Consider the following 27,783-nt stretch of genomic DNA (forward strand, 5'->3'; position numbering starts at 1 on the left):
GGATGCCATAGTGCCACTATAACATTGTTAGTAATTACTAGTAATTGTGTTTCTAGAAACTGTTTTAGAATTAAAAATTTTATATACCAATCAACAAGAGTCATTGTAGTGTATGATTAAGATGTTGGATTGGAGCAGAGAGACCCAAGCTCTAGTCTCCCCTCAGCCATGAATGCTTATTGGATGACTTTGGGTCAGTCATTCTCTCTCTCAGCCCAAAGTACCTTACAGGGTGTTGGTTGTGGAGAAGTAGAGAACCTGTGTACACCATTTTGAGCTCCTGTACAAAAGATTGGAAATAAATAAGCTCAGGATTATATTTGGTTGATATTAGTGGAGGTTACTGTCAGATAAGTAGGTATAGAATTGTAGACCTAAACATAATTTATGATAGTAAAATATTGCTGAATGTTCTAAAATTGTAAGTGAACAAAATATGTTAGAGTAAGAAATAACTCCTGTATGTTTCTTTCTCTTTTAGGGAACACCGCGCTCACCTATGCTTGTGCTGGGGGATTTGTTGACATTGTCAAAGTCTTGTTGAAAGCAGGGGCAAATATTGAAGATCATAATGAAAATGGACATACTCCCTTAATGGAGGCTGCCAGTGCAGGTCATGTTGAGGTTGCAAGAGTACTTCTGGAATATGGTGCTGGAATCAACACTCATTCCAATGAATTCAAAGAAAGTGCCCTTACACTTGCTTGTTATAAAGGTATGGCATTTTGAAGAATTGTATAGATTATAATGATACAGGTATACACATTAATTTAATCTATGACAGGTTTCCAACCTTTATAGGGAAATGGAGCACATTAGGAGAGCCTGTTATTGCCTTATCATGGTGAGCATAGTAAAAAATCTCATAATTTACAAAAAGCAAATTGGCAGGATTTCTTCTAGCGATTCTTTCTACACCACTACTTATTTAGGTTTTTAAGTTCCAAACAGAACTCTGGGCTGCAACTCACCATTATTTATATTTTCTAAGAATGCCAGTAGGTATGTGTAAATCCCAGAAGCATTCTCAGAAGTAAAAATCATGGATGAGACTGGTGCCTTAGCTTTGCACCAAAATAATTTCTCATATAAAAAATAAAATACTTTTTAATAGTAAAAATGACAAGGAAGGACTTTACAGGCACCAGGTTGGAGATTCAGGATCTTGTTCAGATTGCAATGATTGGATTTCTTTGGCATGGAATTTATTATAGAATATACACAGTCCTGAACATACCTCATGGCACAAGGAAATATTTATTTAATAAGCTGCCCATCTCATGTTTGTGATTCTGGGCAGTGCACACAATTAAAAGAACCAAAAACCAAACAATTAAAAAAAATACTGTTAAAATTATAATTAAAAACAAAACTATAATAAGAAAACAAGTGGGAAAGTGCATTCTGAGCTTATACACAGTACAGCCATTTAACAGGCTCCACACTTCCATGGGATCTTCACGCCTGATGGCAGAACCAAGTTTTCAGGGTCTTCTGGAAGGCCAATAGAGTTGGGGCCAATCTTACCTCAGGGGGAATGATGCTTCAGGGGGTGGGCCATGGCAGAAATTTGGAATAAAATATGCAAGCTATCAAAGTTTTTAAGGCTGGAGAAAGAACAACTGCAGTCTACTCATCCCTCCATCCCACATTTTTACTTTTGGTATAAATATTATGTAACCCATTATATGTCAGTCATAAGAACAGCCTGCTGGATAAGATCAAAAGCTTACATAATTCGCCGTTCTTTTTTTTCCCTTCAATTTCTAATCAAATGACATTTGGAAGGCACAATAATTCCTAAGCATATTAGCACCTTCTTGCTTGTGTTTTGTTAGTTATTTTTAATTTTTATATGCCCATCTTCATTTAGTTAAAAGTAATTTACAATAAAAATATTTAAAAATGCAATAATGTAAAGCATTAATATTAGGGCTTTGCAGCAGTATAGACATGAAGGGAGAAGGGTGATTTGGAGCATGTTCTCTTTCATCCAGTGGAACACTTTAAAAAAACTTGTGTCTTTTCCTTGGATTTCAAGAAAAATCCCATCTGATTTAAGGAGGTGCCCAACTAATGCAACCTGCATCCCTATGCATGCTTTGAATCACTTTTTCCCTTTCAAACCCAGATTATTGCACAGCCCTCATTAATAGGCAATCAAAATCATCAACAACACATTAAAATAATAAAATAATGCAACCCTGATTGGGGTAGTTGACAAACAAGTAATTGTTTAATAGTCATTAAGAAGACTGCACAGTTAGGAAAACATTTCATATAGTGTGTCTCATAACAGAGAATGCCTCCATCATACCACTACTGATCAAGCTTTTCAGGATTCGTAATTCAAAATAGTGTCTCTTCAGGGAATTAATTCAGACTAGAAAACTGCAAAATTCATGCAAAATTTTAGTCAGAAATTATATCCTACAGCGAATAATTCATTTGTTTTTTTATTTTGTGTTTTGAAGGTCACTTAGATATGGTTCGTTTTTTGCTTGAAGCAGGAGCCGACCAAGAGCACAAAACAGATGAGATGCACACTGCTTTAATGGAGGCTTGTATGGTAAATCTCCAATGAAATAAATTTATATTGATTTTGATGAGGATCTGTTCTTCCCTCCCTCCAAGAAGACTTGGTTAAAAAAAAGTTTATGCAAGATTATTGTTCCCAACTGTTCATTTTTCATGCGTATTTAAATTTAAATGTATTACCTCTAGTAGCATATAGTGTTAACACTATTGCTATTTTTCTTAGAATGATAGGTATATGAAAAATGTATACATGCTGTCATTTATACCATAAACAATGGTTTACAGGCACAATGATTAGGATCGTACTTACCTGAAAGGCAGTAAAAGTGAAGCACATCTCCCTATTTCTAGAGAACGAAAGGAAGTGTTACAGATGCGACAACTGCAACCCAGGATTTACTGTATGAAGAGAGTCGTCTTAGCAGGATGGAACTAAGTTCTCCTTTCTCCCTTCTTAGCAATCAGTAGATGGGACAGGGGATTGAACAATGCCCAGCAGTATCAAAGGACAAATCAGAGAATTTTGCTGAAAAGGAAAGCACTCCTCAAACTTCAGCCTCCTAGTTGCTGAGCCCATGAGGCAATATGAAGGGACCCAGATATTGGCTACCTCAGAAGCAACCTAGATTGTTGCGGGGGGTTGTCCTTAGGGGCTAGTAAAGGAGTGGCGGGACTCTTAGGGTCAGTCATAGCTTCTGGAGCAGGGATGGGAGGGAATGGAAGAATTAGGAGAAATTGTATTTCTACGTTTTTCTCTGAGGCTGTTTAAAAATGGGGAAAAGTGAAAATATAGCTTATGAAACAATTCTAAATACTCTTTAAAACTGTGGAGTCCTTGATGCTCTCCAAGCTTGGTTGTTCATTACCCACCTGATGATGTTACCTGTCAGGCTATGAAACGTCTGCAATCAAACAACCAAGCTCAGAGAGCACCAAGGACTCCACAGTTCAACCCTGAGCTACATACAGTCGTGTGAAAAAGAAAGTACACCCTCTTTGAGTTCTATGGTTTTACATATCAGGACATAATAAAAATCATCTGATCCTTAGCAGTTCTCAAAAGTAGGTAGATACAACCTCAGATGAACAACAACACATGACATATTACACCATGTCATTTATTTTACAAAAAGAAAGCCAAAATGGAGAAACCATGTGTGAAAAACTAAGTATACCTTATGATTCAGTAGCTTGTAGAATCACCTTTAGCAGTAATAACTTGAAGTAGTCATTTTCTGTATGACTTTATCAGTCTCTCACATTGTTGTGGAGGAATTTTGGCCCACTCCTCCTTACAACATTGCTTCAGTTCACTGAGGTTTGTGGGCATTTGTTTATGCACAGCTCTCTTGAGGTCCCGCCACAGCATTTCAATCAGGTTGAGGTCTGGACTTTGACTGGGCCATTGCAGCACCTTGATTCTTTTCTTTTTCAGCCATTCTGTTGTAGATTTGCTGGTGTGCTTGGGATCATTGTCCTGTTGCATGACCCAATGTCGGCCAAGCTTTAGCTGTCGGACAGATGGCCTCACATTTGACTCTAGAATACTTTGGTTTACAGAGGAGTTAATGGTTGACTCAAGGACTGCAAGGTGCCCAGGTCCTGTGGCTGCAAAACAAGCCCAAGTCATCACCCCTCCACCACCATGCATGACGGTTGGTATGAGATGTTTGTGCTGATATGCTGTGTTTGGTTTTTGCCAAACGTGGCACTGTGCATTGTGGCCAAACATCTCCACTTTGGTCTTGTCTGTCCAAAGGACAGTGTTCCAGAAGTCTTGTGATTTGTTCAGATGCAACTTTGCAAACTTAAGCTGTGCTGCCATGTTCTTTTTAGAGAGAAGAGGCTTTCTCCTGGCAACCCTTCCAAACAAACCATATTTGTTCAGTCTTTTTCTAATTGTACTGTCAGGAACTTTAACATTTAACATGCTAACTGAGGCCTGTAGAGTCTGAGATGTAACTCTTGGATTTTTTGCAATTTCTCTGAGCATTGCATGGTCTGACCTTGGGTGAATTTGCTGGGACATCCACTCCTGGGAAGATTGGTAACTGTCTTGAATGTTTTCCACTTGTGAATAATCTTCCTCACTGTAGAATGATGGACTTTAAATTGTTTGGAAATGGCCTTATAACCCTTCCCAGATTGAGGGCAGCAACAATTGCTTCTCTAAGATCATTGCTGATGTCTTTACTCTTTGGCATTGTGTTAACACACACCTCAATGCTCAAGACCAGGAAACTCCTAAAACTTCGGCTTTTGTAGAGGTAGTCACACTTGCTGATGATCAATTGATCAAGGGCATTTGATTAGCAGCACCCGGCTGCTACTTAGCCTCTTCATACCTATGGAAGCAGTAAGGGAGTACTTAATTTTTCACACATGGCTTCTCCATTTTGGCTTTCTTTTTGTAAAATAAATGATGACATGGTATAATATGTCATGTGTTGTTGTTCATCTGAAGTTGTATTTACCTACTTTTGAGAACTGCTAAGGACCAGGTGATTTTTATTATGTCCTGATACGTAAAACCATAGAACTCAAAGAGGGTGTACTTTCTTTTTCACATGACTGTATATTCTTTTGTAGTGATACTCTTTAAAACGGTACACAAAATGGTTAACATGTGAAAACATTGATCTATATTTTTAAATTGTCACACCAAATAAAGAAACAAATGAACTTATGAAGGGGTAGTTTATCTTAATACCAGTAATTTTTTCTTGAAAATGATAAAGTATCATAAATGTAGAAACTGCTGCTCAGAGCCCCATTGGACTGGATTGGCATATAAACTAATAATAATACTTGGGGTTCAAAAAATAACATTGATTATACATTTCATGTGGCAAAATGTGTATTCTGATTTTTTTCCCTTTGGAAATTATCTCTAACTTTTATATCTGCATAGAATGCAAAATGTTTGCAATAGTGTGTTTCTTCATTAATCAGATTTAATCAATACATTTATGATTATTATCTAAATACACTATCTGTATTTTTTTTACTTTCCATTGTTTCAAAATTTCCAGAAATTTTACTACTTTAATAGCTCCTGATATAACATGTTTGCTCTTCTGATCCAGTGCGAAAGCCTAGGCTGCCTCCAGAATAGATTTTGTCAGGAAGGTTATTGCAGAATTGGATAGGAACTAAAGTAGATTAAAAGTGAAATAGAAAAATTGAGTTCTTCCAAAAAGAAAGGAAGGAAGGAAGGAAGGAAGGAAGGAAGGAAGGAAGGAAGGAAGGAAGGAAGGAAGGAAGGAAGGAAGGAAGGAAGGAAGGAAGGAAGGAAATATATATGTATATATAAATAAAAATAAAAAAGAGCCAGTTTGGTCTAGTGGTTAAGGCACCAGGCTAGAAACCAGAAGACTCTGAGTTCTAGTCCCACCTTAGGCATGAAAGCTGGCTGAGTGGTTTTGGGCCTGTCACTCTCTCTCAGCCCCACTCACCTCACAGGGTTGTTGTTGGGGGAAAAATAGGAGGAGGAAGGAGTATTAGGTATGTCTGCCACCTTGAGTTATTTATAAAAATAAAAAAGGCAGGATAAAAAAAACACACACAAAAGGTTTGTTACCTTTAATGTCTAGATTCTCTCTTGAGTAACTTTATTCTTAAATATGCATTAAATACCCATGTAAAATTACATTGTTTTGCTGGAGAAATGGTTCACAATTTTTGTTTGCAATTATGATTGAGTATAGTCTTCTTTCTTCATTCAGGTCATATAGAACAGTTCCTTGAAAGGATATTTGTGCCATCTCCTTTAAAGGTTATTCTTATTTTTTTTAATAGGATGGGCATGTAGAAGTAGCTCGTCTGTTGCTCGACAGTGGTGCTCAGGTGAACATGCCTGCTGATTCATTTGAATCTCCGCTAACACTTGCTGCTTGTGGTGGTCATGTGGAATTAGCAGCTCTGTTGATAGAAAGGGGAGCGAATCTTGAGGAAGTTAATGATGAAGGGTATACTCCATTGATGGAAGCTGCACGGGAAGGTCATGAGGAGATGGTGGCTCTATTACTAGCACAAGGTAAGAGAAGTTGACCTCAGGTACAGCTTAATACTTTTTCTGGCTCTCATTTTCAGTTTTTTAAGAAGTAACATTGCTAGCAAAATATTTATGGTCCTAATACTTATTATATGGAAAATACTTGCTGCATTTGGATATAACAATCATTTAACACTTGGAAAATGATTTAACTCCCCTTTCTTTCTTCTTTGACACTACTTCATGATAAACTTTAGAAGTTCCCAATTCCATTTTATTTTTATTTATATCTGTCTATCAGCTTAATGTAGTGTCTGAACCCAATAATAGGTAGTATGATTGCAATTACTGAATAAGCCAATTGTATGAACAGTTATTTGAGATTGGTTTGTTTTATCACAGTTAAGCTTAACCAGTGAGCCTGATAGACTTATATGGCAAGATTACACTATGATTTAATGCTTGACTGTAGCAGTCTAAAGTGTTCAAACTTGAGCCAATAATATTAACTTATAAATACTCTTTATTTGTAGTTTGAAGTCTAATATCACTATCTCAGTATCATTCAGATGTTTGAATTAAAGCTCCTATCAACTTTGCACAATCAGAGTTAAGGGATGGTAAGACTTGAAGGCAAAAACATATGATTGGCAACAGTTTCTATATAAGTGTGGGCTAGAAACAGGAAATACAGAAGGAAGAAGTAGTGGAAAAACACTGGAGCTTATCCAGCTGATGAAAATAGAAGTGCATGCAAAAACGTTGGCACCTCTGATTAAATTGTGTATTTCAGTGAATCCCAAGATAACCTCCAAATGTTATAAAGTTAGACATAAGATCTTTCTGCAATGTTGAATGCATATTCACATTTTTTGTTTTTGTTGTCTTCAAAATAAGAAAACAGTGAATATTATGCAACTTAGAGTGCTTGCTGTTAATAAACTACCCCAGGCTTTCTTCAGTCTTGTTAATCTAGAGCACATGTTCTTATTTTCTTGGTGGCTGGGCAATTAATCCATTGTTGTTTGCTCCTCTTGTGTTAAATAAGAAGGAGCCTTCAAAATGTCTGTTGTTCCATTCTGCTTTGCTTCTTATTTGTTACCATTCCAACTCCTCCTGACAGTACTTTTTACTTACCATCTTTTGTTCATTCTTGCCCATTGTGCCTCTTCTTACACTGAATGGATTGGTATATTTCTCATCAGTACTGCACTGCTCTGTTTGAAGGAATTATGGATTAGCAAAAGAGGAGGGTCTCTATGAGGCTTCTTTGCTTTGATAACTGAATGTATAGAGTATGTTCCTTTTGCAGGATGGTATGGCAACTGGCACTTAGGTTGATGATAACCCTTTAAGATAGGGGTTGGCAACCTATGGCCTGTGGGTCGGATGTGGCTGCCACATGAAATTATCTGGCCTTTAGCCCCAAAAAGAAATATTATATCCACCTGGCCCAGGGTGGTCCTAAAAAAGAAGGATGGCCATTTTGGCTATGGGCTCACCAAGCGCCTCTGTATGGACAGAGTAACAATTCCCTTAGCTATGACTGATGAGAATGAGCTGTGAGGTGGAGAAGGAAGAGGAAATAGTGGCAGGGTCACTCTTAGCGTGCATCTCATCTGAGGTGATGAGCCTAAGCAAGAGACAGCAACCCACACCCACCCAGTTTCCTCCCTCATAGTCTCTGCATGCCCCTTTCCCTCCTCCTGCCTGGAAAATGGAAGAGGAGGAGATGGCAGCCTCTGGCCAGTGTGTAGAAGAAGGTTGCTGACCCCTGCTTTAAGATTAAAAGCTTCTCTGTTTTATTTCCTTGTTTAAAACATGTTTTAAATGGTATGTGTAAGGGGTTTGATACTTTTATGATAACACACAGATGCACAAAATACACAGCCTAAGAGTTATAGCCACTGCTAAAGAAGTAAAGAAGAAATAGGATGCAAGTGATTTTATAAATTCTTTAATATTAGAAAATTTGTTTCATAGGTGCTAACATAAATGCACAGACAGAAGAGACACAGGAAACAGCTCTAACTTTAGCATGCTGTGGAGGATTTTCAGAAGTAGCTGATTTTCTTATTAAGGCAGGAGCTGACATAGAACTTGGTTGTTCTACACCTTTGATGGAAGCAGCACAAGAGGGCCACTTAGAGCTGGTGAAATACTTACTAGCAGCAGGTATGTTTGCAGGTACAATTAAGAGTGTTAAGGAAGAATGACTTGATGGCCTGATTCAGTTTTGTGGTTAGCACTATTACTAGCACTTAGCCAAAATAAGGTTGTATAATAGCTGTCCTACTATGGAAATAAGAATTTGTGCTTGATTAAATCAATCAGTGACAATACTGGTAGTAGAACTACAGTATATAACAACAGTTTTGGTTTGAAAGTTGCTTCAGGATTTGCACAGTAAAACTGCGAAAGACTGGGATGAGGATCCATTTGTGGGGAGTGGAGAAATTTAAGTGATTATATAAATTACTATCATTTTAAGGTGTTTTTTTTTCCTTTAATCTTATTTTAAAAATGCCAAATGAAAGGTCTGAATTTTTTACTTCCTACTCTGCGGGAAGGATTTTTGGGCTGCAAAAGGGATGCTCATTAGCTTCTTGCATTCCTAGGATGTTACTGGAATTGGAATAGGACCTATATATCATTGTATGCAAACTGATTGATTATGTGCCATCAAGTTGTTTTCGACTCTTAGCAACCACATAAATAGATTTATGCAAACTGATAAAACTACACAAAACTTTTTCCTCCAACTGATACTTCAGAAGAAAAATACTCTTCCAAGAAAAATAGCATACAGTGGGTGTATTGGAACAAAATGTTACAAGGGTGCTTAAGTAAACTAACATTGAATAACTTTCCTTTGACATTGCTGGCTTTCCAGTACAGGTACTCCTTGACTTAGGACCATTAGTTCAGCGACCATTCGACGTTACGGTGGGGCTGAACAAAGGGGCTTATCAGAGGTCCCTGAAGTTACAGCCATTGCAGCGCCCTCACAGTCATGTGATCAGAATTTGGGCATTTGGCAGCCTGCCCACACTTACAACCGCAGGGACCCTTCACCTCCCCCACCCACCTCTCTCCCCCCATCTATGCCCTTTTGGCCCCCTGTACTCCACAGCCCATGCTACCCTAGCTGACCTTTGCCATTTTCTTGCTCCTGCTGCTGACCAAGCATGCCTGCCCTGGCCCTTCACAAGGCAGCTGCTGGCTGCATGAGGCTTTCTTCTTCGTGCACGGTGGTTTCCTCGTGAGTCCTGGGGAAGATGGCCTCACGTGGCCAGTAGCTGCCTCACAAAGGGCTAGGGTGGACATGCCTTGTCAGCAGTGGAAACAAGAAGAAGGGGAGCTGGGGTGGTGGAGCACTGCTGGCGTATCCTGGGGTGCTGTGGTTTTGCACCACACTGCTCGGGCAGCTGAGGCTTCCGGGGCGGCTTCGCTGTATGGCTGAAGGGCTTCTTGCAGCCCCAGAGCTGTGGTGCAACAAGAAGCCCCTGAGCCACACAATTCTGGGGCTGCTTGCCACCCCACGAGGCAGGGTGCAGGGCAGCCAAAAGGGCAGAGATGAGGGAGATGCATCCGGGGAGTTGAAGAGGAGGCAGTCCCTTATCTTACCAAGGCTTGGGGCTGAGAAGGACCAATCCCAGAATGGCTTGGATTGGGATGGTTCCTTGACTAACAACCAGTGGAATTCAGTTAGCAATGGGGAATGCCAAGATTGCCATTGCTAAGGGATGCCATCATGTGACATCACACTTTATGACCGCATCGCTTAGCAATGGAAATTCTGGTTCCAATTACTGTCGTAAGTACAGTACTACCCACATAAAAACAAATGAACGCAGGTAGTCCTCGACTTAGGACCATTCGTTTGTGACCATTTGAATTTAAAATGGTGCTGAATGAATGGTGGCTATGACTGGTCCTCAGAGTTATGGCTGTCCCAGCACCCCCATGGTGACATGATCTGTGCCCTTGGCAACCCATTCAAACTTTTGACTGGTTGCCAAGCACCCTGCGATCAAGGGATTGCCATTTGTAACCTTCCCTGCTGGCTTCCCCAGAAAGTCAATGGGGAAGCTGGCAGGGAAGGTCGCAAGTCACTGTGGTAAGTCTCTCCAACCCATGCCCCCTCCCTAGCTCCTCTCTGTTCTCACCGGCCACTCGCACACTTCCATGCCCTTTCCCAGACCTGTGTGGTGCCTCTCACACACATCCCTGACCCACACGGCACCTCTCATGCACCTCACACAGCCTCTAGCACTTCCCCCGCATCCCTGCACACACCCTCCCTCCCCCACCCAGCAGCAGCCATTTACCTGCCTGTCAGCCTGGGACTTGCAACTTCCTGCCAGCTTCCCCACTGACTTTGCTTGTGGGAACCTGGCAGGAAGTTGCCTCACCTAACAATTCAATTAACAACAGCAACTAGGACTGCAGGGATTGCTGTCGCTAAGCAATGCGGTCACCCTTTATGATTGTATTGCTTAGCAATAGAAATTCCGATCCCAATTGTTATAAGTTGAGGACTACTTATGTTAGTAGATCATCGTAGAGATGATCATCGTAAGATCATCATAGTAGTGGAACTTCTGGAAATTATTTCTACTTACATATTTACTTTTTAGAATAACTATTTGCTTAATCTTCCCAAAGTTTTTGTGGTATTTTTAATTCTACAATAATACCTACTGGGATTGAGAAATACATTGAAATACATTACAAGAATATCCAGTAGTTAACATTTAATATGCAGCCTGCTATTAATGTTAACCTAAAATTATGTCTTTGATTTCTGACAAGTGGTGTTCATTTTTTAAAGTGGCATTTCCTCTTATGTGTACCTGAATCATATTAGTACACTCTAGATGAAAACTGATTTGCAAGCATTTTCTGGATTTAAAGTTCCTAAATACATTCTGATATCTAATTCAGTGATTTTCATCAGGTGCTAATGTCCATGCTACAACTGCAACAGGAGACACTGCTTTGACCTATGCCTGTGAAAATGGACACACTGATGTTGCAGATGTTCTACTTCAAGCTGGTGCAGATTTAGTAAGATTTTAACATGTCTTCAAAATATTTTCAGTTAATTTAATTCCACACTGTTGCTCATATTTGTTTTGCAAATGAAACATAGAATAGATGCAGTGTAACTTATATTGTTATCTAGAAGAGCAAATGCAATATAAGCATAGATTAACAACCTATATCTTGCAGTAACTTAATTTATCCCACAATATTTCACCAAGTATTTCATCACATTGTATCATTTTTCAAAATCGTATTGCTTTGGACTTGTGCAATATATAGTTTTTTATTATTCTTATTCTTTAATTATGTCAGATATCATTCTGAATTTGCCAGAAAGAGCCATCAGGCATTCATTTCTCATATGCCTTGCCTAAAAAATTTAAAAAACACATCTTTTATTGATTAAAGCACTGTTCTGTTCCAGCTCTTATCTATGTATAGATAAATCCCCCTTTCCTTGAGGTTGTTACTTTCCTTGCAGGGATAGATTCAACAATAATTAAGGTTCTGTATATGCAGTCAAGTAAAATAGCAATCTTCTCTCTATTTGGTACCATCAAGTGGCTCAGATGGCAAGAGTTTTTTTTTTTTTTTAATGTTAGCTGAAGAACTGGAAGGCTTCCCTTTTTGCTTCCTAATGCTATCTTTTCTCCTACTTCTGCATGCTTGGAAGTAAGTTTTTGCTGGGTCTGTTTCTTTGAAAACACTTGAAAGAAAATGAAACACAGAGAAGACAGCTGAGAAAATCTGAATGTAGCACTTACTTCAAGAGGTCCCAAATTATGTTAGGGTCTTACTGGGTTTGAGGCATAAAAGGGTGAAGTAAGGCTTACTTTTACAGGCGCTGCTTCTCTTCCTTCCCTTAAGGTATGCTTCTCTACAAACCTAACCTTAGGACTAGTGTGCAATTTAAAAGGTGTCTCCTGGATAGAGCAGATAGCTTCCTTTGTCTTCCCTGCTATCTAGTAAAAAAATAGAAACTTTCACAAGAAAAGATTATTTCTCATTAACTAATTCTGTACCTACACCATTGTACTGGATTAACTCTTGTCTGGAATGAGACTTTCTGTAGCAGAGTTGATAGTGGTTATTGTTGCACAGGGATAAAGTTGATTGTACTGGAAAACAGTAAATGTTTTTAAACTCATACTCAAATTGTTACATTTTACCTGAATTGTTCTAATAGTGGGATGCAATATTGTTTGTTAATCTAGTTATACTTTTTGATTTTTTTTCTTTTAAATAGGAACATGAATCTGAAGGTGGAAGGACACCATTAATGAAGGCTGCAAGAGCCGGTCATCTATGCACTGTACAATTTCTTATTAGTAAAGGTTAGTAAGTGATACGTATTGAAGGATTCCTTAATACATGGTTGAAGTTTGTATTGCTTTATGCATCTTTATATTTAGCTATGTCAGCTAATCTCTTATTTTGGTATATATTTGAGATGTTTAATTTACTATTTTACGAGTTGTTTGATTTTATATATAGTATTTTCTAGAGAATTCAGACTGCGCTTTCTTAATATTTCTCTTAGCAAATCAGTAAAATTTACAATCACTGTATAAATGCAGTATGAGACTGAAAGAAAGTACTTCCCTAAGGCAATATATTGGTTGAATGGATATTATTACAGGGGCTTCCATAAGTGTTTGTGAAAATCTAAGAGTTTCATAATTGAAATAGTTGTCCCAAAATACCCATCTAGCTTAAACCCAGAAAGAAGCCATTTCTAATCTGGCGATTTTAAGACAACTTCTTTGCTTTCTCCTAAGCAGCTCTGAAAACACTTCCTTCAGAATCAGGGGATTCTACTGAATTAGAAGGACTAAGGTGCTAGAATCAGAAAGGGATTCCATTTAAAATATTTTTTAAAAAAAGACCAAGACATATTCTGAGGGTAGTCAATCCAATTAAGTATATTTTCTCTGGATCTAGCCTGCTAAGTGTAAAACTAATAAAAAGTTTTCACACTAAAGTATTATTTCAAAACTGTAAACCAACCAACCTTCCTTCCTTCCTTCCTTCCTTCCTTCCTTCCTTCCTTCCTTCCTTCCTTCCTTCCTTCCTTCCTTCCTTCCTTCCTTCCTTCCTTCCTTCCTTCCTATTGTTTCCATTCCAAAAGTAATGATTTGCTGTAAATGAAGTAGTTTTAAATCTGAATGCTAAGTAAAGATTACCTGCACTAATTTATTAATTAGTACTTTCCTTTAATTGTATCATCTGTTATAGGTGCCAATGTTAATCGGGCTACAGCTAATAACGATCACACAGTGGTGTCACTGGCATGTGCTGGGGGCCATCTTGCTGTTGTTGAGCTACTACTAGCTCATGGTGCCGATCCCACTCATCGTCTTAAGGTACTCAAAGTAATCAGTTTATTATTGGGCTTACATTTTATTAATTATCTAGGCAAATAATCCCAAAACATTCTAATTATAGCACTGATTTGGTAATATAATATTGGAAATCTGATGTCACAGTCCTCAAGACCACTTATTTCATGTTTTCTTCTCAAATTTATATTTCAGGATGGCTCAACTATGCTTATTGAAGCTGCCAAGGGTGGTCACACAAATGTTGTTTCCTACTTACTGGATTACCCAAATAATGTTCTGTCAGTTCCGACTACAGACATGACACAGCTCACACCACCATCTCAGGATCAGTCTCAGGTCAGTTTTTAACTATGTCATTTGAAACCAGCCTTTCACTTTTGCAGGTTGAAATGAATAAAAATATAAGTTTAAGTAAAAATCAGTTAGATAAATTGAATTCAGTTAATTACTGGATAGTTGAAAATATATCTGCAGCTGCTTCTGTCTGTTGACTCCAAAGAGAACAGCCTAGAATTTGAACCAGGGTACTGTATATGCTTCCACATGTTTTCTATTAAAATCTGCATTTTAACTATAGGGAGCCAACATAGAAGTATAAGTAAAAGAGATATATAAATATAAAGAACAATGAATGCAAAAGAATTTATTATAAATCCCCAATTTATCAGATCTCAAATCAAAGTAGACTTTGGATGCAACAGACACAATCCATTTGCTATTTTATGCATGCATAAGACTGTTTTTATGCACATATAGAATCCTGTTTCGATATAATGGACTTTCAAGTAGCAAATGCTCCTTTCCCCATTAGTACACTAAAATGAAGGTTTGTTTTACTGGCAACTGAAGCCTTTGATAATATAACACAAAATGCTTCAACAATATTCTCTCCTATATTAGCTTGTCTTGTTTTATAAAGTAAGTTCAGGTATTGCATTCTGATTGTAGAATATATATCCTAGATGATTACTGTGTAATTTTTAAAAGTTAGCTCTATCACTGTCTAAACTTGGGGTCAAATTTGCCAATTTAGCAACAAATTACATGTATTAATATATAATAAATGTTATAGTGAAAGATATAAAATCCCAAGAAAAAACTGAACACATCCATCCTTTTGAAATCAAAGATGTGTAAAATGTATTGACTTGATCTTTCACAGTGTATTTAGGATTGTGATGGCCCTTTTCATTTCACTTAAATTATGTAACAATTGTTGTTTGCACTCCCCTCTGCCTGGTGGAAGGATAAAGCATTTTAATGCTATTTCATGATTTCCTGCAAAAAGAACCCCCAAAACCCTTTTCTCTCATTAAATTCTGCAGTATGTCAGGCATTGTGTTATAATGTAAGAAATAATGAATGAGAAAAAAATATAGGGGTAATATATAAAAAGACAGAAGAACTTAATTCAAATACAGCAACCCTTACGACAGAAGTGAAGTGATGGGGTGACTTTTCTAATACAGTGCTCCTCTGCTGATAGGAAAGGACTGTGTAGACAGATATTTCTTTTGATAGTAAATGAGTAATAGCGGTATTTACTTCCTTAAAAATTATAATTCAGAATACTGCTAAAAGCTAAACAAAGGGTTACACAAATAATACAAATAAACTTATAGATGTTTAAGGGAGACTAAGACTACTCTAAACATATTGGAATAATGTATAGATTACCATTTAAACCACTGACGTGTGGGTTTTCTCTGAGTTGATTTTACAGGTTCCACGTGTACCAATGCATGCACTTGCCATGGTTGTACCTCCCCAGGAACCTGACAGAGCTCCTCAAGAGAATCCCTCTCCACTTTTGACTCTCCCAAAAGGTTAGTAAATTATCTTTCTTACAGTTTATGACACATTAACATTCTGATTTGGGCATTTAGGGGATGGAGTGTACTTGTATTTGAAGGTATGTTGTACAAGTTTATTGTAATCATTAATAATAGAAAGTATTGAAAACATAATGGCAGGATCCATACATGAAATTGCACTAGCCAGTGAAATTTTAAATCCGCATAGCTAACCCAACCTTTATTTTATAGTCACTGTGCCATATTGTAAATTTCATTTGAAATTCCTTTCTTTCTATAAAGCTTTCTGCTTTGTAAATTAGGTCTGTTATTAAAAATAAAAAATTGTGGCCTATACAGTATATTTCCCTCATGGGCATTGGTAAAATAATCTACATTTCACTACATTGATTTAGATTTCAAAGGATTTACAGGTTTGTTTAAAGAATTTGTTCTAACATTTGTAATAATCAAAATTATGCAATATACATTAAATGAAGTGTAACAGTAAAAAAGTGAAATGAAATCTCAGATCTGACAGGATATGTAAAATCACTTTCCATAAGAGTAAATTAAAACTAGTTTGTTTAATATGAATAAACAGAATGTTATGGGATATGTAGAACATACACATCACTGTCTATGGGTTTAAGACTAAGGACCTAATATTAATAAATAGATGGGATTGAATAATCTGGACATACCTTTAAGCATTTTAAGTAAATCTGTTAATAAAATATGCAAATTGTCAATATATTTATTTATTTTTATTTATAATTAAATTTATAAGCCGCCCATCTCCCCCAAAGGGTAACTCTGGGCGGCTTACAATTAAAAACCAAGACAATAAATAATATATATTATTTAGATTCAGATAATGCTTTTCCTAAATGCAACAAACACTATGTAGGACAGACAGGCAGAAGGCTGGCAAAGCGCATCCATGAATACCAACTAGCAGTCAGAAGACATGATGAAAACTCCTTAATCTCACAGCACATGGACAGACTTAACCATAGTTTAACTGGGAAACTGTCAGCATTTTAGACCAAGCTAAATCCAAAAATGCAAGGGAATTCTTGGAAGCTTGGTATTCAGACAAGGCAGCAATCAACAGACACATAGAGATAAACAGCATCTACACACTATTCAAAAGAGACAATAGAAAAGAAAAAAAAAGACCAGGACATCTCACCAGCAGTCATCACCCAGATAAACAGAGGTTACCACCAGGCACACAATCAAGCAGTGAACAATACCCTAATCAAGGAACTACCAGAGGAACAAAACAAACCCCCCCACTCCCACCAACACTGGCAGGGCATGCCACAGTATATAAACAGAGAGCAAACCCCATTCCATTCTAGCACTGAAGATGTTACCTAGCCGGGTAATGAAACGTTTGCAAGAAAAGAACCAAGGTCAGAGAACCCCAAGGACTCCACTAAAATCTATTCTGATTTGGGTAATCTCATAAAATTGAATTATAGATTTTATGCATAGATAAACTTAAATTTTGGATGTCATACCAGTCCATGTTTTATATTATAATCTAGGAATGGTTCCCAGTTTGAGTTGAAATCTAGGTCAGATTTATTTTTAAAGTAGAAAATTATTCCAGACATCAAAGCACATTCCCACAGCTTAGTTATTCTTCCATAGAAGGCATCAGAGAACCTTTCCAGTAAGAAGCATTTAATATCGTTGCAGCAGTTATCATATTGAGCTAATTCAATATACTTTGAGGGGATATATGGTTTAGTGAAGTTTAATAGGAATATTGTAGTTGAAATGGGAATTCAACTTTTTAAAGAATTGTTTCATGCTGGTGTGAATAGTTTCCAGAATGGTTGAGCTCCACAGAATTGCCACCAAATAAGAAAGAATGAACCAACATGCTCATTACATTTTCAGCAATTTTTTGAAAATGAATTGTCCATTTTGGCAATCAAAATTGGGATAATATTCCAATAATAAAATTCACTGATTTTCTCTTGAGTATAATTTTCAGAGTATATTTAATGTTCTTGTATTAAAATTCCCATTGTTGCATCCATAGTAATATCCAAGTTCTGCATCCATTTGATCATACAGTCTTTAACCTGTTTGGCTAAACCTGTCATACTTTACTGGCAGTATAGAAATACCACCCATCAGATGTTCTGAGTTACCTATTAAAAAGATTTTCAAATTCAGTCAAATATCTCAGTATTTTCCCTTTTCTTCCAATTCTTTTGATGCTGTGCTATGGATTGGAGACTGTTTTATTAGGTTATTATAACCTAATAGATATAATAAAGTTTTAGCATTTGAAAATTTATGGACCAATAATTCACTAAAAAAAATAACCTGTTGAACACATCATAAAGTAAATACTGTTCAAAATAGGACTGATGCAACTATAGCTTTCTTCTTTAAAAATCAAACACTGTATACTGTATTAATTTACCATGCCTTGTTCCTGATGTCAGTTTAGTTGAAGAGATATGGTATGGCATTAACTCAGTATATACTAATCATATATATAGTAATAAATCTATACATGCATTTGTAACTGTCCATATTTTTCCCAGTATTACTGATTATATACTTTATCACATGAAATAGAATTAAAACAACTTAGAACCAAATAGCTAGACCACACACCGGCAGGTTTGGAAAGCCATTACTTTCCAGAATTTAAGTATCTCATCATATGCACCACAATAGGAAAACACATTTATTCTTAAATTATACCACTTTAAAAACTCATAACAATAGTTACCAGACTGTTCTATAAGGTAATGTTCAAGTTGAATAAAGTTACCTGCTAAGTATATTGCACAGAATCCTGTTTTATGCTAATTGTGTTGCAGTCTTTGTCTGACAAAACTGACCTCAAAGTGCAAACGCATACGAAGTTTAAAAAAAAAAGTTTTGCATTCTACATATATTATGTAATGAAAGCATGAGTTGCCCCGTTTCACAAAAGAGGCCACTAACTCATCTCTGAAAAAGCATTTCAAATGGTCAAATTTCATGGCTTCAAGAGAAGACAAGATTTCTGTTTGAAGCATTGCTTTCAACATATGAAACCATGAATAATTGTCGATGCTGGTAGACTCTTCAGATACAGTAGAATTAAGTAGAACAGATGACTGCTCTGCCAGTGCATGAGGCAGATACCTGATATTGCATCCATCTCATGATTTTTATAATGTAAGTATTATAAGCCTCTAAATATTGACAGTGCTGCAGAAAGGAATATTCAGTCATATTCAATAATTTAGCAAAGGTTTTTATTGTTAACATTGCTTCCTTTTGTAGCTAATCTCCACTATCTTCTATGTTGCTTAAATTTCTACAGGGCAAAGGGTCTTATTAGACTTAATTAAATCAGGAGTAAATGACCCATAAATGTACAGCAAACAGATATTTGGTTTTCAGCCAGATGCATTCTGATATTTCTACATTTAACAGCAGTTTCAATATATTTTATATTCGCCCTCATCTCAGTAGTTTAAGCTGAAGGCTACCTACCGATCAGTCTACTGAAAAATTGCTCAAGGGAATGACTTTTTAAAAGCATTCAAAAATTTATTTGGCTAGCAATGGAAATGGTAGTTAAACACAGCTTAACTTTTCAGCTTCTGCTTACACAAACACACACATATCTGAGTTCATGAAAAGAAGGAAGAATAATGGATACATTTCATTATCTTACACAAATAACAGTAGCAAATAAATGCACTTCTTTGGCTACTTGGTTTCTTTTGCCTGATGCATCTGACAGTGCATGATTTTATATTTGGAAGACTGCTAAAAGTTCAAAGAACAAACAAAACAATATAATTTTTGCATGCACTGGAACAGTGCACATTTGAATTTGAAATCTGCCTGAGAAGAGCAGCCTGGCTCAGAACATACAAAGATAACATATTACTGCAGTTTTTTCCTTATGCCCAAAATGGTTTTTAATCTCTGGAATATGATTAACTGATAATCCACGCATTTCCACTTCCTCCCCTCAGTTAGTTGCAGTATGTAGTCAATTGTTGCACAAATTAAATCTCTGTGTACCATTTTATTAATAATTTCATTCCTAGATTTTCAGTGCTTGCAGAAGTTTAAAAAACAAAAAGCCTAATTGCAGATATTAGAACACTGGAAAGAACATGAAATTAAATACCCATTTTTTAGTGTTTTGTTCTTAGTTTAAGATTGTTAAAATGATTGTTTTAAGCATAGAACGTTTCATTCCTGCTAAAAATTAGTAGTCAGCTGAAATTGTATTAGGTACTTCTATAAATCAAAATGTGGCCCTTTTAAAAAAAAGACATTCTTCACTTTCAAACATTGAGTAGGGTTATTTGTGTCTCTTTATTAAGATCACAGCAGGTGGCACTGCCTAATCAAGTTAGGCTAATCTTGAATAAAGCTAGACCTGTATCACTCCATTGCACAAAGATATATTCATTTCTCTCTGTATCTACCCAGTGAATTCCCATGTGCTAACTTGTATAAACCCAAATGGCTAGAGATTAAGAGAGCATATGGGTCCATGTTCTCAAACCTACTAAACTGAAAGTGATCCCATGCAATTAGAATGGTGCACTGGACACTTAGTATGTAGTACATCAAAACAGTGCTCAAATCAAGAAAATGAGTGATTTTATAGTTGAAGTGTCTCTAAAATATATCACAGCAGTTGCTGAGGGCCCCAAGATTGGGTTTTCAAGGGCAGATGATAAGCCCTTGGCCACCGTAAAGAGTTCTACTGAACAACTACTTGAGGATGCAGGGGAGGCCACAGAAGAAGCCATCTTTGTGGTCTTTTCTACCATATGAATGGGTCAACTGTATAGACATATGTCTATGAACCATTTGCATTTTAGCTGTCTCCTGCCTTACAAGTCCCCATCAGAACTCAACAGAAAACCAGGGAGAAGCCTGGGCTCCACAGGCCTGGTATTAGGCTCACTGATTGCCTAATAAGACTGTAAAAATGCAATTTTTGTATAGAACTGTGGGTTGCAATTTTTTAATAGTGCTAATTCCATTCTCATTATATAAAAACATATTTAGTTGTAATACTTAATAAGATTTGTAATACAAAAAATAATTTGCTTAGGCTACTGATGAAGAGTTTATAAATACACTTTTTTGCTTTTTGAACTAGAATACAGCATAACAGAATCTTAAAAATGTCTAATTATAGTGCGAAGTTTTTTAAAATATAACCTTCAGCATTGGCAACAAGAACTAATAAAATACATTGATAGACTCAAAGCTATTTTTTTTATTATTAAATGAGGGAAGTATAAGATGAATCAACAAAGCTGATCTTAGGAAGTATTTAAACTACCTGTAACTGAAAGAAACCTACAGATAATAGAATATTTATAAAATTGTATATGCTCCACAGTTCTTAGAAATAATTAATGTTCATGAAATGAAAAGACCACAATTTGGTTATAAAATGATTTATAGAACTAAAAGGTTTTGCTGATTTTATCATTTTAAATGTTATTAGAAATTTCAAAAATAAAATGTTAATTCAGAAATAATGTAAAGAGACAGAAGAGGAAATGAGGATGATGAGAGGAAAGTGTATGTAAAAAAACATGGGAATATCTCTAAATAGAAGTTTTCAGTAGGAGAAGATTATATATTTTTAATGGTTGAGTCTTGAAATGGCTGGCTTTGATTGGGCTGTTCCAGATAACTGGATTAGTAATTCAGAAATGTCTGTCTCCAACAAATTGCTGGCAAGATTTCTACAGTAACTTTTTATTTTATATTATTTCATTTTAGATTTCTACTAGTCTGATTTTCATAGGTCTTGATTGTGCTTTTGGGACAATACTGTATTTGAATTTTGTGCCAGTTGTATGAACCCTTCTATTTGTTTTAATTTTTGATGTACTGCTTATCTGTATTTGAGAATTAGATGCTGATTCAGTTATTTCTCTGGATTATTCCGATAATAGAGCTGGGGTGCCTCTCTAGATTTATTTTTGTATAATTTCAGAAAGTAATGTGAAATTAACTTCACCAAAAGCACCTTCCTTTTTGTTTTGATTAGTTTAGTATGCTGAATTGTGAAACATTGCTGGAGAAGTTTTGTTGTTGTTGTTTTTTTTAAATAGCCCCCCTGGGTATGATTGGTCAATAAGAGGACATTATTACTAAGGTTCCACTATTTCTCTATTAGGCTTCTCAGTATGTTGTAGGGGAGCATCAGGAAACCTCTGGAATAGGTTCTCTAGAAGGGAGAGGAATGAAGCTGCCCCATCTTGCATATAATCTGATTTCCAGCAGTAGGTAATCAGTGACCTGCAAATAGGATTGTTGGAAGAAAAGAAAAAACCTCATTGCCTCACCCTTCTCACTGGTGATACTTCTTCAGCATTCTGAAAGAGAAAAGACATGAGCTGCATGGGAAGAAAATTAATGCATGTGAACCATGTCCTGACAACCACTGCCATTTTGGGGATCAAAAAATATTTACCCACCTTCACATTTCATAAAGGATTAAACTTATAGTGGTTGTACACTGAACTCTTTCTCAGGGTGACATTATTAGATTTTATTGTTGTAAATTGGCTTTTTAAAGAGTGAGGTGATGGGTGACATTAGTCCTTTCTCATTGGAAAGATGTATACTTTCTTTAAAAGATGGACTCATAAGGAAAAGGACTGTTTTAGAGATCTTGATTCCTCTTGAATATTTATTTTTGCTTCAGTACATTTTTCCAAAGACTATACTGATTGTGAAATAAATTTGCACTTTGTCTCCATAATTTTGTCTTGGAACATCCAGTTGAATTAAAAAGTTTAGGTACCCCTGGTTAAATTGTATGTTTTGGTTAATCCCTAAGTGAACAGAAGTGACACAACATTTACACGGTAGAAAATTAAATACATTCTTTTGCAAATTTGAATATATGCTTATTTATGTGCAGTTGTTTACAGATTCAGAGTAAGGAAACAGTAAATATGAACTTTGCAGAAGTTTTGGCAGGCTTTCAGTTGATTCAGTGCTACTTTTAAAACTGCTAGTAAAGTTATTAATAAGACCACAGAAGATGATTGACCCATTAGGAAAACACAGGTGAAGAAATTCGCTGACCCTTCTAAACCTTCATCAACCAAGGTCTTCTCTAAGCAAGTGTTTGAACATTTGAAAATGAAGATAATTCACCCTTGTTAAGAAATGGAAGTTATATGGAACTATCAAAACCAAGATCTGAAAGAAAACTCTGCCAGAACTGCCTGAAAATTGTTCAGATATTCAAAAGAGAACTATAGATCACTGTAAACAAAGGGCTGAAAAGATTAGTTTGATGCTGGAGTTGCTGTCCACAGTATAGTTTTGCTTTTGCAACAGTGATGCACATGGGAGAGTTTTCGGAAAGAAACCTTTGCTCCATCCTCATGATAAAAGTAATCACCCAACGTTTGCAAAAGAATTCCTAAAGTGTTTTCAAACACAGTGTTTTGAACTAATGAAACAAAAATTGAACTGCTCAGCTGTAACCATACACAATACATTTGAAGAAAACCGGATGGTACATTTGGAGTACACTTTGCTAACTGTTAAACAAGAGGATGTCTCTATCATGCTTTGAGAATGTGTGATAAGCAGTGGCACAGAAAATGTTGTAAGGGTGGCTAGAAGTTAATGTCCCACAGTCAGTGGGAAAAAAAATGAACTAAATTGCCTGGGTATTTCATCAAGACAACAGTCTGAAACATACTTCTAAATCAGCCATGAGGTATTTACAGGAAAGAAAGATAAAGGTTTTGGAATAGTCCTGAAACTTGAATATTATTGAAAATCTGTGGGGAAATCTCAAAACATGCAGTACACGCAAGGAGACTTAATACTCAGATTTCTGAGCTAGAAGATTTCTACAAGGAAGGGTGGGAAAAATTCGAAAAACAAGAATAGAAGGATTTTTAGCAGGCTACAGGAAAGGTTTAGAAGCTGTTAACTACTGCAAGAGGATTTGTTTAAAAGAACTCAGTGGTACGGTATCCAAACTACTTTGACTGCTCTGTTTACCATTTCCTTGTTTTGAATCTGTAAACAAATGCACATAAGTAGTATATGTAGTATAACCTTACCATTAGAAACTTCAGTTGTAGTTCAGTTTGTAGATAGACTTCTGTATTTCAGTTTTTCTTTTTATATTCTCAAGATCTTAATGAGAGTGGAAGAAAGAGTTAAGAGTTGAAAGTGATAACTGATATGTATAAAGCATATACTGATTCAGTGTAGATTACATAGTTCGAGAACAAAATGATTCAGTTTAATTGTGGTACAGTAAATCAGGTAATGCAGTTTCTAAATCAAGCATGTTGTATTAAAAAGAATAGATTCATACCAAAGACAAGTAAATACTTTTCTCCACAAAATAGTAAATAATTAACAATTTCCAGGAAGAACTGCAGAAGCACATAATTGACTTAATTGGACATGATAAAGTCTTCAGGATTGCTTGGTTTATAAGCAAAAAATAAAACTGGCTAATGGCACAGTTTCCATTAGCTTTGTATAATTAACATTTTTATTTTTTAATATGAACTGTTGATTTTCTTAGAAACATGTAACTCAGTATCTTAACATTGATACAATTACCTTGGAGCAGTGAGGTGATAGAATTCCTGTTACTTAGCGAAGTCAAATAATATCTACTGCTTGTCTTGTATATCTTGTATGTAATAATCGAATTTCTTGAACATGTATATAGGTCCTCCTGAAATTCTTTATTTGCCCTATAAAATATTGTATTCATTATGAATATATTTCTCCAGTTCTGGATATTAACATAAATATATTGGCTTGTGAAAAAATAATTTTGAATTGGACTTTTGTACAACAAAGCTCCTATCCCAGAATGGCTTAGATTTGTATAGAGGTTGAAATGGCAGTAGTTTCTTCTTAGGTTAGTTTTGTGTTGCATTTGTAAATCTGAACATTTTTTAAAGAATAGTATATCATTTTTACATATATTTATTTAGCACAACTCCAAAAAAAGATGAATGAGAGTGAATATCTGTGAGTGTTGGAAGTTATCTGTTCTGCAAATTCAATTTCAGTTTCCAGCTGTAGTAAATTATTTCTTTGTAGCCTGTGTTTAAGACAGAATCTTCCTTTATGAGTGTTAAAATAAGTGTATTAGAATCGAAGCAAGGGTCCACATTTAAATTCCAATTCTATGTTTTAATGTCTTTCCTGTTTCTAAGTAAGGCTTTGATCTATTTTATTTTACAATGGTTAGTTTGGGGTGGGAAAAGTGTGTGGGAGATATGGGTAAACTGCAGCATGGCACTTTTTCAAACATTTTTCGTGTGCTTAGGTACATCCAAGCAGAAGTCAACTTCCCTTCAGGTAGCAGATCAGGAACTACTGTCACCTTTTCACCCATACCAGCCTTTGGAATGTATAGTAGAAGAAACTGAAGGCAAGCTCAATGAACTTGGACAGAGAATTAGTGCAATTGAAAAAGCACAACTTAAATCATTGGAGTTAATTCAAGGTGAACCTTTGAATAAAGATAAAATTGAAGAGCTCAAAAAGAACAGAGAAGAACAAGTACAAAAGAAAAAGAAAATACTGAAGGAGCTGCAAAAGGTGGAAAGGCAGTTGCAGATGAAAACACAGCAGCAATTTACCAAAGAATATTTGGAGACCAAAGGTCAGACAGAAGCTCCCCTTACTCAGCAGCAGCAGCAGTGTCCACATACAGGTGTCCTCCCAGAACTGGAAGGAAATGAGGGCCTTCCCGGGGATAACCTTTCAGGGTTGTCACAGGTTGACAGTGTCCTGCGTAAAGATGAGCAACAACACTCTCCTTCATCTCCTGAGCAAACTGAGTTTGCCCCTCTTCAGCCTCTCTCAACACCACAGTGTAACTTTTCAAGTAATATAGGTTGTAATGGGACAGATTCTTTTGAACTTCAGAAAGTATTAGGTAATCAGCAAACTGTAGGACAGCAGCAACCAATTGCTGGACATGTTCAGGGGCTATTAGTTCAAGAACCAGATGGATTAATGGTTGCCTCACCAGCACAGACGCTTACCGACACTCTTGATGACCTGATAGCAGGTGGGTTGAGAAATGTACCTTTTCTTGCATTAATGTGTATAAGTAGTTTCTTTTGCTCCCATTATCTTTCACAAGATTTTCTAGTTTTCCCTTATTATTTACAGTTTTTATTGGTGGTTTTAATATTGGCATTCAGTTATATCCAACTTTTTGGTAGCTTAATCAAAAGCAAAATATTAATGTTTTGCTTTATTGGATTTCTACTGTGTTGATCCATTTGTCTTTCATTTCTGAGATAATAACTATTATGGAAATCTAGTCAGGAGAATAATAAGTCAGATTATAGAATTGTGCAAATATACATTTAGTTGATGACCAGGCAACATTCATGAGAAGATGACATTTTGGTGAATCTGTGATTCTATGTAAGGGCTGTATGTGATTCTACGAAGGGGGCTCTACATAATCTCTAAATAGCATTTTCAAGGTGACATTGTTTGATTCAGAGGAATTCTTGGTTGAATTATATATCGGTGGAACTCAGTCTCTAATTATTTATTTTTAAGTACTTATAAAACATCATAAACCTGTAGTCAATGTTAAGATGGAATACATTTGAAAAGTACTGCTCCACTAATTAAAGGTAAGGGCCAAAGATACTTGGAACAGGGAGTGAGAATGGGTTGTATTTGGTAATAAACTTGGACTTTATTTATTCATTTTGCAATATTTGATTGCTGTCCCAGTCATAACTCTCCCATCAGCTTAGCATCTCAGATTAGGGTAGTTGGAATTAAATAATAGGTTAGTTGGTAGAGATAGACAGACAGACTCAGTCAGAGTCTCTCTCTCTCAAGAACAGAAACCATGCGGAATCAGACAAAATGCCCATTTGATTAGCATATTGTTCCCATAGTAGCCAACTAACAATGTGAAACTCCAAAGCAAGGGAATACCCAGTCATGTTCTCCAGAAGTGGGTATTGCAAGACTTCTTGCTTCTGTTACTGGTAGTAGTGTGGAATCAAACACAGGACCCAAAAGCAAAATAATCAAGGCTTCACTGCAGTACCTACTAGAGGGGGACCCCATCAAGGGATAGTGAGAGACACCCGCTACAGACAAAAGAGATGCACTGATATTTATACATTTCAGGAAAGGGGAAGGGAAAATGATGCATACATACATATTACTATGATGATGCAGGCATACATATATAATAGGTCTTGAGTTACTTCTTGCCCTCTGCTATCAGTTTCAAAGAGAACTATTGTTCTAAGAGAAAAGAAACAAATCAAAGGGAGGGGGCGGTTTAGAATGCCAAAATGCTAGGACAGATTCATGAGTTGCCATGGGAATGCTCTGATAAAGTTGGTGTAAGCCAGCTCCAAGGCTATTGCAAATTCCTTATGTTGCAATTGAATATATATGTTAAACTTATTTTCCTCACAGTTCTGTATAGCTATTATATCAGGTTAGCCATTGATAGCTTTATTCTCCATAAAACTGTTTAATCCTCTTAATGTCACCTCTTGGTGACATTACCACATATTATGGTAGCAAATCCCACACATTATTGTGTGCTATGTAAAGAAATGTTTCATTTTATTTGTACTAAATCTATCACCATTCTTTATCACTGGATGACTCTAGAAAGAGCCTAAGCTTGCTTTTCTTCTCTGTTTCTTCTTTAGCAGTAGTCTAATCAGCTGCCTGAGGTAGGAAGACAGTCTGCTGCTCACCCATTAAGGCTGCCCCCAGCTGCTCACTCTCATGCATTGGTAGAGGCGCCGCCACTCTTGCTAATGGGTGACAAAATACTCTAGAAAACTTTGACCTAGATAAAATGAAAATAGCTATTTCAAGGACATGGATTAGTAGGGCACTGGGTGGGCGGGCTTTTAGCCCCAATTAGCTTTTATTCTTCAAGGTGGCTGATTTATTTCACCCAATGATAGAGCCTGTTCTACCCTTTTTTTTTTTAATGTGTCATATCTGTTAAGTGGTAATTCTGCAGGTGTGCCTTTTTTAAATG

General features: G+C 36.4%; 1 protein-coding gene across 4 annotated transcripts in view; it reads left to right on the top strand.

The window, feature by feature from the left end:
* Positions 1 to 27,783, top strand: part of ANKHD1 (ankyrin repeat and KH domain containing 1) — a 124,180-nt gene that overhangs the window by 41,339 nt on the left and 55,058 nt on the right. For 3 of the 4 annotated variants that reach the window (XM_088131547.1, XM_088131544.1, XM_088131545.1), the window contains exons 6-15: positions 482 to 715; positions 2,475 to 2,569; positions 6,337 to 6,574; positions 8,516 to 8,707; positions 11,493 to 11,602; positions 12,828 to 12,915; positions 13,817 to 13,944; positions 14,116 to 14,259; positions 15,647 to 15,749; positions 25,060 to 25,809. In XM_088131547.1, coding sequence (XP_087987673.1) covers positions 482 to 715; positions 2,475 to 2,569; positions 6,337 to 6,574; positions 8,516 to 8,707; positions 11,493 to 11,602; positions 12,828 to 12,915; positions 13,817 to 13,944; positions 14,116 to 14,259; positions 15,647 to 15,749; positions 25,060 to 25,809 — 2,082 coding nt within the window. The remainder of the gene's footprint in view (positions 1 to 481; positions 716 to 2,474; positions 2,570 to 6,336; positions 6,575 to 8,515; positions 8,708 to 11,492; positions 11,603 to 12,827; positions 12,916 to 13,816; positions 13,945 to 14,115; positions 14,260 to 15,646; positions 15,750 to 25,059; positions 25,810 to 27,783) is intronic. The other variant, XM_088131548.1, reaches the window with a different exon arrangement.

Source organism: Python bivittatus, unplaced genomic scaffold, assembly GCF_059951505.1.
Source record: "Python bivittatus isolate LINGU-HERP-01145 unplaced genomic scaffold, Pbiv_v1 ctg000960_np1212, whole genome shotgun sequence".
In the NCBI taxonomy this organism is placed as follows: Eukaryota; Metazoa; Chordata; class Lepidosauria; order Squamata; family Pythonidae; genus Python; species Python bivittatus.